Source organism: Cherax quadricarinatus, chromosome 7 (genome assembly GCF_038502225.1).
Source record: "Cherax quadricarinatus isolate ZL_2023a chromosome 7, ASM3850222v1, whole genome shotgun sequence".
Lineage (NCBI taxonomy): Eukaryota > Metazoa > Arthropoda > Malacostraca > Decapoda > Parastacidae > Cherax > Cherax quadricarinatus.
The window spans coordinates 13,569,821-13,585,165 of record NC_091298.1 but is presented as its reverse complement, the minus strand read 5'-3'; the positions used below and the strand labels follow the sequence as shown (position 1 = coordinate 13,585,165).

Here is a 15,345-nt window from a genome sequence, read left to right as displayed (position 1 = left end):
TGCACTGATATAGCCACTAATGCACTGACACCACCAGTGTTGCACTGACACCACCACCACTGCACTGACACCACCACCGATGCACTTACACCATCACTGATGCCCTGACACCACCCTAGATGCACTGACACTATCGCTGATGCACTGACACTATCACTGATGTACTGACACCATCATTGATGCACTGACACCATTACTGATGCACTGTCACCACCACTGATACACTGATACCACCATAGATGCACTGACACCACCATAGATGTACTTGCACTGACACCATCACTTATGCACTGACACCATCACTTATGCACTGACACCACCACTGACGTACTAACACCACCACTAATGCACTGGCAACCCCACTAATGAACTGACACCCCCACTAATGCTCTGACTCCCCCACTAAAGCACTGACACCACCAGTAATGCGCTGACACTACCACTAATGCACTGACACCATTAGTAATGCATTGACAACACCACTATAGCACTGACACCACTAATGCAATGACACCTTCACTGAAGCACTGATACCAGCACTGATGCAATGTCACCACTGATGCAATGTCACCACTGATGCACTGACACCACCTCTGATGCAATGACACCACTGATGCAATAACACCACCACTGATGCAATGACACCACCACTGATGCAACCACAACAGTGAAGCACTGACACCACCGCTAATGCAATGACACCACTAATCAATGACACCACCACTAATGCACTGATACCACTACTGTGGAGAAATTTTCTCCAGGAGGGGGGTATCAGCCCCTTTCAGCCCTTTCACCCCTGAGGGGGCCCAGCCCTCTCAGAAGGGGCAAGCGTCTTGTTTACTGCTACAGCGAGTAATTGACCCCAGATGCAGTACCAGTATGTGACGTGGCTCGACGCTCCATGCGGTCCTGTGTTGCAAAGTGTAGCTTAATAAAAGACAGTTCATCTCTTACCTTAGCAGGACAATTAAGGAAAATCCTGCTCCCACTTTATTACCATAGTAGAGATAGTGGACATTGTTGTCTATGCTTAAGACAGCAAGAATCAAACATTCTGCTTTGCTTCATCGAGGAAGTGGCAAGGAAGCAAAAGTACTAGGTCAGCTTTTCCTTTGTGCTAGGGGAGTAACGGCGTGGGGTGCTGTGGCGTCTACAGATTACTTTTGACTCTACTGAGAGTGACACTGACGCCAGGATAACCAACAAAGAACGATCTGTGCGTTAGTGTGAACAAAGTGTCTCATAAAACACAATAAACACTTAAGAGAAGTGTGATCAGCTTCTTTAGTGATAAGATTGTGAACAATAAAGACAAATCTTGTGGAACATAGTGTACCAGTGTGCGTTTTCCTAGACTATGGAAGACGTGGACATCCAAGGACACTTCAGCTTCTATCAAGTCACTGATATCTGTCGAAGGTGTGAAGAACACCATAGCTCACGCTACAAGAGCAAGGTAGGTTACGAATTTCTTGTAGTACGGGGGACTGCGCAGTGCCTGAGTCGCAAGGAGTTTGTAATCAACCTATAGTCGGCAGTAGGGGGTGGACTTTTGAGTCCACACAAGTAAGTTTGTCAGCCATCAGTGAATGAAATATGCTGACATAACACCCCCTAGGGGTAATTTATAATCGTACAAATTATAACTCATTTCCAGCCCGTTGAGAGATGACTTCGACAGCTTCTCAAGACCTCGTCTGCAGGGGTGGGTGTGCAAACTGTTTAAACTTAGCTGATAACCCATTTCTCAACATTTTGGTCGTGCTCGAACCGGATAAAGGCCACACTGTGGTCCAAATATGTTGTACTACAGTGTACAAATAACCTACGAGCCAAGGTCCTTCGAAAAATGCTGTAAAACTAGTGTTTTACAATTTAAATCAGTATAAATGAGTCCCTCCAGACTCAATCACAGAGAATGGGCAGCCAAAAGAAAACGGGCGCTCACCCAGCGTTCACCCAAAGAAAACGGGAGCTGGGTGACTCACCCAACAAGAAAACAGGGGATGGCACCCTGCAACCACTGCTCCAATCTCGAAGAAGTGCTGACTAAGACAACAACCCAACTGATGTTCAGTTTGTCTGAGTGTATATACACATAGTGTTTATAATGTTTATAGACAGAAATTAAGAGACAAGATTGTGTTAAAGTTTGTTTCTTATAGATCTACCTGTTATATTAAAGGAACTTATATATAAAGTGTAAGCTTTCAAATACACATTAACAGTGACATTTATATATGTGTAAGTAATATTCACGTGTGATTTACAGTTATACAGTGACATTTATAGTGTATAGTGAATGAAGTGTATAACATCGTTATTTACGATTAATCATCGTGGTCAGGCTGACACAGCAAACTCAAGCCATAAACACCAGCCACATGTATTGTGTACCCTTCATGGTCATTGACCCTGAGGTTAAGCTTAGTAGGTCAGTAGTGTCTGACTCGATTATTGCTGACTTAAGCATAACAAAACTCAGCTGTTTATAGCAGTACAGTGTTTCTTAAACATTCTAAGTGTGGTGCTAGAATTTTCAGTACACCATCAAAACGGCTTGTTTGAAAACTCAATTTCAGTCTTTACAGACTAAGATTGCACAATTAGAAAATCTAATTTCAGTCTGTATAGGATTAACTCAAGATACAAACATAGATTTTGATGATCTTGAGGTCAAATTTGAATTGCTTACACAACGTCTGAAAATCATTTATTCAGACTATACACATTATGAAATGGAATTTCTTGAATCAGATCCATCTGAGGATGAAATTAAAAATGTTTTGGATACTTTTGGTAATCAACAATTAAGGTGGACAGGAGTACAGGCTATCTGCCGTAAAACTCTGTCACAGAGACCTACTGTAACTAGTGGTCAAACACCTGTTACACCTGTAACAACAACAAGTGTCCCATTACCAAGCTTACCTACATTGTCATTACCTATTTTCCAAGGTCATAATTATGAAGAATTCATTAGTGGTTTTCAATCCATAGTAAATTCACGAACTGACATAGATGAGATTGCTAAGTTCAATTATCTTAAATGTCTTGTGAAAGGAGAACCCTATGAACTGATTGTCATTTCCGGTGGTTAAAGATAGCCTTACGTGTCTTAGCAGACAATTACTTTGATGCTGACAAGGCTAGAGTTAGACATGCAGTCTTAATATAAAGCTTGAAGCCACCCAAACATTGTTTTTCAGACTTACAGGCATTTAGAATCACATTAGACAATAGTCTCAGATCTCTAGGTGCTAAATATGACCTAAGACAATGTGATTGGTTTATCAGTGGTATTGTACAAGATAAGTTGTCACCACAAACTATTGAACGATTAAATATTATGTTCAATAAACGCTATTTCACTTGTGAAGAAATTAGCAATGGTTTACAAACAATAGTTTCATGCATGCAAGCAACGAGACAAGATGAAAAATCCACAAATCCAGTGGATAATAAACCTTCAACTCAGTATAAAAGGAGTATACCTACTCCCACTAAACCACAGAATGGGAAATCCCATATAGGCATTTATCAAGCTGCGAATACAACAGACAGTAAACAGACTGTCATACATAAACGTACTCCAAAATGTGTACTTTGTGATGGAACACATTGGGCACAGTATTGTATTCAATACACATCAATGGAGGCACGTAAACAACGTGTTCATCAGCTGAAAAGGTGCATCAAGTGTTTAGGTGAACACAAGGGAGGTAAATGCTCACTGGAGAAGTGTTTTAAATGCAAGGGTATGCATCATACAGCATTATGCCCAAATACTTTTGCTGAACAACAGAAGACGTCCACAGAACCAGGAAGTCAACAAGCAACAGCATTAAATGTGAGAGATAAGTTTAAAGCAACTGCTCTCCCGATAGCTCGAGTTGAGTTATCTAATAAATTACACAAAACCAATGTGCTAACATTATTTGATCAAGGCTCACAAAGGTCCTTCATAAGAAGAACAGTGTTACAGAAACTGAATAAACAACCCTATGCCAAAATACAGTTAGATATAGCTGTTTTTTTCCACAATCTGGCAAACAGACATATGACCTAGCCAGAATCACTGTTGGTCTAGGAAACAGGAAAAAAGACAGTAGAAGCTGTGGTAGTAGATGATTTGCCTAAGTCTGTGCAGATCCAGGGATTAAAAGAAACAGTTGCAGCACTGAAAGCAGCTAAGGTCAAGTTAGTCTGTCCTGACATACAGACGGACACTATTAGTCCAATTGATTTAACCATTGGAAGTGATTATTATCACTGTTTTGTGCAAAATATAGTAAGTAAACATGATGTTCACTTGCTGAAAACAGCAGGAGGCCACATGATATGTGGTCCCATTCCATCTCAAAGTGGGAAAGAAGCTGATATTGATTCAGTGGAAAATGTACTAGTTACGAGAATAACCGCTGATCATGTACCACAGCAAAAATTATCATTACTGGAAGAAATGAATGAACCAGTTAATAAGTTGTGGGATTTAGATGCGATTACTGATGCACTGACACCACCGATGCACTGACACCATCACTGATGCACTGACACTACCAATGAAGAACTGACACCACTGAAACACTGACATCACCACTGAAGCACTGACACCACCACTGATGCAATGACACCACCAGTAAAGCATTGACATCACCACTGAAGCACTGACACCACCGCTAATGCACTGACACCACTACCACTGATGCACTAACACCACCACTGATGTACTGACACCACTGACGCACTAAAACTCCCACTAATGCAATACCACCACCACTGACGCACTAAAACTCCCACTAATGCAATACCACCACCACTGACGCACTAAAACTCCCACTAATGCAATACCACCACCACTGACGCACTAAAACTCCCACTAATGCAATACCACCACCACTGACGCACTAAAACTCTCACTAATGCAATACCACCACCACTGACGCACTAAAACTCCCACTAATGCAATACCACCACCACTGACGCACTAAAACTCCCACTAATGCAATACCACCACCACTGATGCACTAAAACTCCCACTAATGCAATACCACCACCACTGATGCACTAAAACTCCCACTAATGCAATACCACCACCACTGATGCACTAAAACTCCCACTAATGCAATGACACCACCACTGATGCACTGACACCACTAATGCACTGACACCATCACTGATGTTCTGACACCACCACTACTGATGCACTGACACTACCGCTGATGCACTGACACAACCGCCAGTGAAATGACACCCCCACTAAAGCACTGACACCACCACTGATGCACTGACACCAGCGCTAATGAAATAACACCACCACTGATGCAATGACACCACCAGTGATGCACTGAAACCACCACTGATGCAATGACAACACCAATGATTCAATGACACCACCGCTAATGCACTGACACCACCACTGATGCACTGACACCAACACTGATGCACTGACACCACCACTGATGCACTGACACCAACACTGATGCACTGACACCACCACTGATGCACTGACACCACCACTGATGCACTGACACCACCACTGATGCACTGACACCAGCATTGAATTGCTGACACCACCACTGGTGCCCTGACACCACCATTGATGCACTGACACTACACTGATGCGCTGACATCACACTGATGCGCTGACATCTCACTGATGCACAACGCCACAATGATGCGCTGACACCACTAATGCAACGACATCACACTGATACGCTGACACCACTACTAATGTATTGACACCACCACTGATACTGTCACCACTGAAGCACTGACACCACCATTGTTGCACTAGCACAACCACTGTTACAGTGACACCGTCACTGATGCACTGACACCACACTGATGCGCTGACACCAACACTGATGCACTGACACCACCACTAATGTACTGACACCACCACTGATGCACTGACATCAACACTGATGCACTGGCAACACCACTAATGTACTTACACCACCACTGAAGCACTGACATCAACACTGATGCACTGACATCAACACTTATGCACTGACATCAACACTGATGCACTGACATCAACACTGATCCACTAACACCAACAGTGATGCACTGATATAACCACTAATGCACTGACACCACCACCACTGCACTGACACCACCACCGATGCACTTACACCATCACTGATGCCCTGACACCACCCTAGATGCACTGACACTATCACTGATGCGCTGACACTATCACTGATGCGCTGACACTATCACTGATGTACTGACACCATCAATGATGCACTGACACCATAACTGATGCATTGACACCATCAATGATGCACTGACACCATAACTGATGCACTGACACCATAACCGATGCACTGACACAATCAGTGATGCACTGACACCACTACTGATTCACTGTCACCACCACTGATACACTGACACCACCATAGATGCACTGACACCACCACTGGCGTACTAACACCACCACTAATGCACTGGCAACCCCACTAATGAACTGACACCCCCACTAATGCTCTGACTCCCTCACTAAAGCACTGACACCACCAGTAATGCGCTGACACTACCACTAATGCACTGACACCATCATTGATGTTCTGACACCACCACCACCACCGATGCACTGACACTACCGCTGATGCACTGACACAACCGCCAATGAAATGATACCCCCACTAAAGCACTGACACCACCACTGATGCACTGACACCACCACTACTGATGCACTGACACTACCGCTGATGCACTGACACAACCGCCAATGAAATGACACCCCCACTAAAGCACTGACACCCCCACTAAAGCACTGACACCACTACTGATGCACTGACACCAGCGCTAATGAAATAACACCACTGATGCAATGACACCACCAGTGATGCACTGAAACCACCACTGATGCAATGACAACACCAATGATGCACTGAAACCATCACTGATGCAATGACAACACTGAAGCACTGACACCACCACTAATGCAATGACATCACCAGTGATTCATTGACACCACCGCTAATGCACTGACACCACCACTGAAGCACTGACACCACTAATGCACTGACACCACCGCTGATGCACTGACACCACTACTGAAGCACTGACACCACTGAAGCACTGACACCACCACTGAAGCACTGACACCACTGAAGCAATGACACCATCACTGAAGCACTGACACCACTGAAGCACTGACACCACCAATGAAGCACTGACACTGATGCAATGACACCACCAATGAAGCATTGACATCACAGCCACTGATGTACTGATATCACCCCTAATGTACTGACACCCCCACTAATGCAATGACACCATCTCTGATGCACTAACACCACCACCACTGATGCACTGACAGCACCACCGATACACTGACACCACCACTGATACACTGACACCACCACTGATACACTGACACCACTGATACACTGACACCACCACTGATACACTGACACCAGTGATGCACTGACACCACCACTGAAACACTGACACCACCACGGAAGCACTGACACCACCGTCGATGAACTGACACAACCACCAATGAAATGACACTCCCACTAATGCACTGACACCACCACTGATGCAATGACACCACTGATGCAATGACACCACCACTGATGCAATGACACCACCACTGATGCAATGACACCACCACTGATACACTGACACCACCACTGAAGCACTGACCCCAGCACTGAAGCACTGACACCACCACTAAAGCACTGACACCACCATTGATGCACTAACACCACCACTGAAGCACTGACACCACCACTGAAGCACTGACACCACCACTGAAGCACTGACACCACCACTGAAGCACTGACACCACCGCTGATGCACTGACACAACCACCAATGAAATGACACCCCCACTAAAGCACTGACACCACCATTAATGCACTGACACCACCATTGATGTACTGATACCACCACTGAAGCACTGACACCACCACTGATACACTGACACCACCCCTGAAGCACTGACCCCACCACTGAAGCACTGCACCACTGTTGCACTGACACCACCGGTGATGTACTGACACCACCGGTGATGTACTGACACCTCCAGTGATACAGTGACACCACCAGTGATAGTGACACCAGTGATGCAGTGACACCACCACTGATACACTGACACCACCACTGATACACTGACACCACCACTGATACACTGACACCACCACTGTACACTGACACCACCACTGATACACTGACACCACCACTGATACACTGACACCACCACTGATACACTGACACCACCACTGATACACTGACACCACCACTGATACACTGACACCACCACTGATACACTGACACCATCACTGATACACTGACACCATTGACACAACCACTAAGTTCTTATTTCACTAAGGTTTAACTCTCTTTTATTTCCGGAGAAGTTGTGAAAGTCATTATTATTGTTTTACTTTCATCACAGGCTGACGTCAATTTAGTTTATGTACCTGTTCTTTCGTAATGTAAGTTGAATAGGCTTTTTAATGTTGCATTTATCCACACAGATAACTTGCGTTTTGTTGAAGATAGATGCCATAAATAGGAAGCGAACTTGGTAAGATATAAAGTGATAATAGTGAATTATTAACAGTGTTTAGCTCGTGATTCCATAGCTAACTTAAAAAAAATTTGAACCAATAAACAGAACATATTCGAATAACCATTAATACACAGAGACCTGCACTAAGACAAACTTATTAATGATTATGGTCCGACTAGGACCATAACCATTAATACTTTATTATTATCCAATAAAACCCACAGGATGATGTATAAGAGTACAATAATTGAATGGTTGAACTGTCCTAACAGGCAGCGTCGCAGCGAGTTACAACCCAGTGGACATATTCAAGATATATAGGCTTTCTGAGACTTTGTAACCGTTGTAAAGCCATTCAGGTTCTGAATGAATGTGGCTGGAAGCCTTTATCTGTATGTAGTAGTATCGTTAGGTTCATAATTCGTGAACTTGAACCCATCAACCCCTCCCAGAGTTCGGTTACAAAACTTCTCCCAGTTCAAAGAACCTGTGTAATAGTTATATATTGTTTTGAAGCCTCTTGAGAATGCTTATTACAGCAGAAAGTTAATTCCTTGTCTTTAGCAACAGTGTAAAGTTATTATTCCCTTGTTAGGAAGGTTAATCGTTGAATAAAAGTTTACACATCCTTACCATCAATTAGACACCACTGAATATTTATCATACTCTTTTTATACTGATTCCTTGTAAATTATCTGTTTTCTTTATCATTCATTACTAGTATTATTAATTTAAGGTGTTTTTCTATCTCCATGTACCTTGCATCTTATTGTCTCTTGCGTGTTGACTATTAGCATTCTCTGGGTTACTGTAGGCCTAGTTGACTATAGCCTATCATAGTCTAGAACTGAATATGTATTATTCAATAGCTTTGAGGGAGGGTCTGATTAGATACAGTAGTCCCCAAGAGCTTAAGTCGAACATTGTGTGAATAATCTAAGGGGTACTGAAGGACTCTTGATCCCAAATAGGGTGATCATCTTCAAAGCTGGATCAGAGGAACAAGTTTCCTGTGTAAGTTAGTCGTCTCGCATCACATCTTCCTATTCAGAGCAAGAATTTCACTAAGACATTGTGATGGGTGACTGTTCACGAATCTTAGTGTATATTAAAATGGTATAAAATGCCGACAGGTTGTTAGGTAAGACACATGCAACAGTTAGGTATATTTATTTCGAAACGTTTCGCCTACACAGTAGGCTTCTTCAATCGAGTACAGAAAAGTTGATAGAAGCAGAAGAGACGTGAAGACGATGTAATCAGTCCATCCTGTCACTTCAGCTCCATATTGTTTCAGACTATGGAACAATACTCTTCTCCAGACTGAGGGACTGACCACCTCAAAACTTCAAGGGTGATGGACTGATTACATCGTCTTCACGTCTCTTCTATCAACTTTTCTGTATTCGACTGAAGAAGCCTACTGTGTAGGCGAAACGTTTCGAAATAAATATACCTAACTGTTGCATGTGTGTCTTACCTAACGAGTCTTAGTGATGACTGTAGCGCGCGGTCGGTTGGCACCCGTTTCAGAATTTCATTTATTGGCATTGTGCTATAATTGATATTTCATTTGTTGGCATTGTGGTATAATTGATAATTTTTTAATTAATCCTGATATAGCCTTGTTAATAAACGACAATCTAACCTAATCTAAATCGAGAAATTTGCTAAAAGCCGACTTGAGAACCCGTCTTAAAATTGAGGACGGGTTGCCTTGACAAGCCTGGATCAGGCTCAGGGTCAAAGGTAAGGTTTCGTAAGTATATGCTGACCTTTGAACCTACTCAGAAGACCTAGAAATTCAAACAGACTTTCACTTGATTTATTTAGTGAGTGGATGGTGGGTGGGTTCCAATTTTCCCGTGATCGGCTTTGTTTTTTTCCTCTCGTTGATTTCTCTTACAGTTTCACACTTTTGATTAATTCGTTGAAGTTATTGGTAAAGTATTTTCTTTTGTAAACTTTGTCTTTGACTTATCCAATAAATGCAGATTGACAGCTGTTTTTGCTAGGATTCTTAAACACACTTATACTGATGTGCTAGAATTAATAAACACTATTACAATGTGCAAAGATTCTTAAGCAATTATTCTGATGGCCTAGGGTTAATAAACACTATTATTCTGATGGGCTAAGAATCATAAACACTATTATTTTAATAGGCTAGGATTCGTTAACACTTCAAAAATCTTGGATTCATAAGCATTATTATTCTGATGTGATAGCATTCATAAAACACTATTCTGATGTGATAGCATTCATAAAACACTATTCTGATGTGATAGCATTCATAAAACACTATTCTGATGGGCTAGGGTTAATAAACACTGTTCTAATGGGATAGGGTTAATTAAGTTCTAATGGGATAGGGTTAATAAACGCTATTCTAATGGGATAGGGTTAATAAACGCTATTCTAATGGGATAGGGTTAATAAACGCTATTCTAATGGGATAGGGTTAATAAACGCTATTCTAATGGCATAGGGTTAATAAACGCTATTCTAATGGGATACGGTTAATAAACACTATTATTCTGATGTGGCTAGGATTCATACACTGTCATTCTGATGGGCTAGGATTCATGCACTATTCTGATGGGCTAAGACTCATACACTTATGCTGATGGGCTAGGATTCATACGCTATTATTCTGATGGGCTAGGATTCATACGCTATTATTCTGATGGGCTAGGATTCATACGCTATTATTCTGATGGGTTAGGATTCGTTAACATTTTTCCAAAAGCTAGGATCATAAACACTTTTATTTTGATGTGCTAGGATTAATAAACTGTTATTCTGATGGACTAGGATTCATATACTATTATTCTGATGGGTCAGGATTCATTAAGTTCCGAAAACCACGATCATAATCACTATTCTAATGTGCTAAGATTCATAAACATTGTTAATTTTGATATGATAGGATTCATTAACAATATTATTCTGATGGGCTAGGATTCATGAACACTATTCTGAAAGCTAGTCATAAACACTGTGCTAAGATTCATAAACATTGTTCTGATGGGCTAGGGTTAAACACTTTTATTCTGATGGGATAGGATCACAAACACTTATTCTGCTGGGCTAGGATTCATAAAACACTGTATTTCGGTTTGAATCGTATTTATGTCTACAAACTAGTACATTCTATAATAATTGAATATATGTTATATATGCAAAACACATAATGCTAGGTGCGCATATTAAATAAATCAATAAATTAAACTTTTAAATTTTCATCTTTTTTTTAGAAACTAAACCATCGTTTTGTCTTGTTATAAATCCAACAGAAACCGAAAAAGCTTCTATTGGCATAAATCAACATTTGACATGGAATGGTGAGCGGAAGACGGGTTCCGTGGGGAGGTAATAGTGAAAAAACAGGGTCGCCCTCTATCGAAATGTAAGACCAAGGCACTTGAAACACTGGACGTTTACCAAGGCGACCCCTCCGGTTAGTGCTGTTGACAACTGCGTTAAATTTTGTGTGGAAAGTTTGTGAAGACCCCCAGCCCGGGTGGCGCCAGACCGTAGCGGGTTGAAGTTGCAGCCACATTGGTTGGCACCAGACCACTGTGTTGTAGCGGCAGTCACTGTGTTGTAGCGGCAGCCACTTTCTTCTTGAGGCAGCCAGTGTGTTGTAGCGACAGCCAGTGTGTTGTAGCAACAGCCACTGTGTTGTAGCGACAGCCACTGTGTTGTAGCAGCAGCCACATTGTTGACACTGACCATGGCACATTGTGTAACCGGTAGCCACAGGGTTTACACCACCGCATGGTATGTAGTAGTGGCAACCGCGTGGGTGGTGCCAGGTCAGTGCTAGTAGCAGCTTCAGGAGTGGTGCCAGGCCATGGCGTGTAGTAGTGGCAAGAAGGGTTGGCGACTGGTGATGTCAGCTGGAGGAGGAGCCACGGGAACTGGCAGCGGGAGGGAAGAGCACCGAGAGAAGGGGATAGGGGTCCACAAACTTTATACTTGATAATTTTGCCTTCGGTTTGGTCTTGTGTTCCTGCTGTTGCAGTTTGTCCCCACAGAACCAGTACTTCAATAAACACCAGAAAGTTATCAACCAATCCAGCCCTGAGCCTGCTGTCTGTGCTCGGGTCAGGGCTAGATAGTTCAGTCACTTCGACACACACATGTCGAAGGAATGGACATCAATAGCATCATCAACGGGTACAACAAGCTTGTAGTTGAACTGGGAGAGAACATGTAACATCAAATTAAACATGGAATAGCTCTGATTCAATAACTATGGAATACTTCAACCACGGTCCACTGACTCAATGATTAGCCGACGCATGTTGGCGCCGGCCCCGCCAGAACGGACCTCGTTACAAACTAGCTTCTGGAAGCAAACACTTAACTGTTCTTTTACACTCTAAAGTATGGACTAGACTGGAAAAAAACATTGGTTTGGTTGCTGCTAACCCGTACGCCGGTCAGCTGGGGTTAGTGGAAAATAATAAAAGAGAGATGTAGAATGTCAGAAAGAAATAGATGTTTTCTTTTCGAGTCCACAAAGAGTATGGAATGCATATAATCACCTTAAAAACTTTTTTTAAATTTGATTTTAAGAAAATATAGCATCAAAAAGACTAAAGTTCACGATCAATAGGGAAACAATCTTCATACAAAAGCAATCACATCACTACCCATTTCTAAGGTGCCTAATTTGTTAACGTTTCTGGTACGGGTCGTGTATGGCAGCCAGTAGTGATGACAGTAGCGTGGTGTCCCCGGCCATGGTGCACCGCCCAGGGGCTCTCACGGTTGCTGCTAGCGCTTTGGACCCACACAAACTACGTTATAGAATGTAATAAAAACGCCTAAATGGAAGTACCAGACGATTAACACGGTTGTACATTTAGCACCAAAGTTTTGGTTTGAAAAGCATTATTACCATATGTCTTGAGAATGTACTGTCTATGGCATTTTGAATAGCATACAATAGCATATACAAAAAAAATCAATGAAGAAATATGACATGAGCATAATAGATTGCCAGAGACAATACACTGTCAACTAGCTCTGCATGTTCACACAACTTTACTGACAAAGAACACTGAACTGTACTGAGGGTGGTGTAGGCCCCTCCCTGCACTGACTGGCAGTCAGTGGTGCAACAGCGCAGTGGGAGGGAAGCTAAACCACAAGAACTACACCAACAAAAATCCACTTGTGACTTCTGCTAATACATTTGTTTGACAAGATAATAGTTGTCCATGTGTCTTTTTGGTTTTGTAATTATAAACAACTTGCATGGGTGGAAAGCTTCGAGACAGATTGACAGCTCTATCTACAAAGCTTCAAAAAACAGAAACCCTATCGCCATACTGGTTAGTAAGTTTGTTAGTAGAGCAGAGGGCACTACGGAAGAGGAAGAGGTTAGTCAGATCTGAGCAGTCTGGAGATCACTTTGATATTCATACTTTGGGTCAGGTTTCTCAACATAGGTAACTGATTATGCCTTAGTCTGCATCACAACAGACCGGAGATTCATTCGTGTGACTAGATCTCACATACGATGTCTTCTTGCAGTCAATCTTAGTTTACGACCACCACAAAGCAAGGCCACTTTGGTTTGTCTTATGCTCGCAGGTAACTCGCCTAACACAGGTGGTTGTGAGCAAGAGTCTGTGACTTGGGGTATTGCCTTCTTGTGGTGAGGAGCAGGAGGAGGAGGGGAGGCGGGCGCGGGCGGACGTCGACAACCTCGAGCACTGTAGTAGCACCTACAGCAGCAGGGGCGCCGCTGCCCGCGGCCCGCTGTGGGCCCCGGCCAGTGTGTGTGCCCCCGGGGCCAGACTATGGAGTGTATGGGCTTGACTGTGTGGTTGGCTATTATAACTTGGTAACTGGGAACCACCATCAACAATTATCCTACATGCATGACTTAGAACTAGGAGCCTTAATTGAGAATCTGTGCAAAAGTTAAAATAAACTGATAAAACTAAAACTAGGACCTGGGTAGCTAGCATGTGACTAGGAGACTCCTGCATGCGACGCAGCGCATGACTTGAGAGGTGTGGTGCAGGTAGGTGAGGACGTAGGGGGCGCCCCGCTGGCGAGGGTGAGGGGCGGCCCCAACCCCGATTGGGAGGCGCCCGTAACATGGGGAGCCTGGAGCGGGTGTCGGGGCTATGGCAGCTTCGCCCAGGTGGGCTCAACATGGCCGCGAGTTCACAAGTCATCCTCTCGCTCGAGGAACGAAACAAAACACAGGGAAACAAAAGTAAACTATATACAAAGTGGGTAACACTGGGCTGTCAGAAAGATGTCATCATTGTTATTGGAAGGCATGGAAAGGCACAAATGCTTTGTCTCAAGAGATATTCACAATAAATCAAGGCTACAACATTTGGACAAAATTTGAGACATGCACCTTCAATATTTGTATCATGATAATAATAAAAGAATGCCCATATAACAGTCCTCCATCTTAGCCTTCTTTTGAACATGTCTTCCTTTGAATAAGTCCAGCCTTAGGCCGCTCAATCACTGGTATATACAGAATCTCTATCTCCTAGGTGTTGCAGCTGAGGTTGCTGCAGCTGGTGATGCTGCAGCTGAGGTAGCTGCAGATGAGGTTGCTGCAGCTGAAGTGGCAGCTGAGGTTGCAGCATGTGAAGATGGTGCAGCAGTTGAGGGTGCTGCAGAGGGTGGTGGGGCGCGGGGCGCCGGGACCGCCAGAGCCGGATGTCCTCCGGCTGGGGCGGGAGAACACCGCTACTCGAGCTGCTCCAGAAACGTCGGAGACTTGAAGTACTCGGGTACAGTCTCGTCCAGACGCGCAATCACCTTGTA

General features: G+C 43.3%; 1 protein-coding gene and 1 long non-coding RNA gene across 6 annotated transcripts in view; one reads left to right on the top strand and one right to left on the bottom strand.

The window, feature by feature from the left end:
- Positions 1-15,345, top strand: part of LOC138852340 (uncharacterized) — a 286,701-nt gene that overhangs the window by 32,599 nt on the left and 238,757 nt on the right. The window lies entirely within an intron of this gene.
- Positions 11,651-15,345, bottom strand: part of pros (homeobox protein prospero) — a 353,602-nt gene continuing 349,907 nt past the window's right edge. For all 5 annotated transcript variants that reach the window (XM_070082294.1, XM_053773790.2, XM_070082293.1 and 2 more), the window contains one exon: positions 11,651-15,345. This exon is cut by the window's right edge. In XM_070082294.1, the coding sequence (XP_069938395.1) occupies positions 15,268-15,345 (78 nt within the window). In that variant the 3' untranslated portion in view covers positions 11,651-15,267.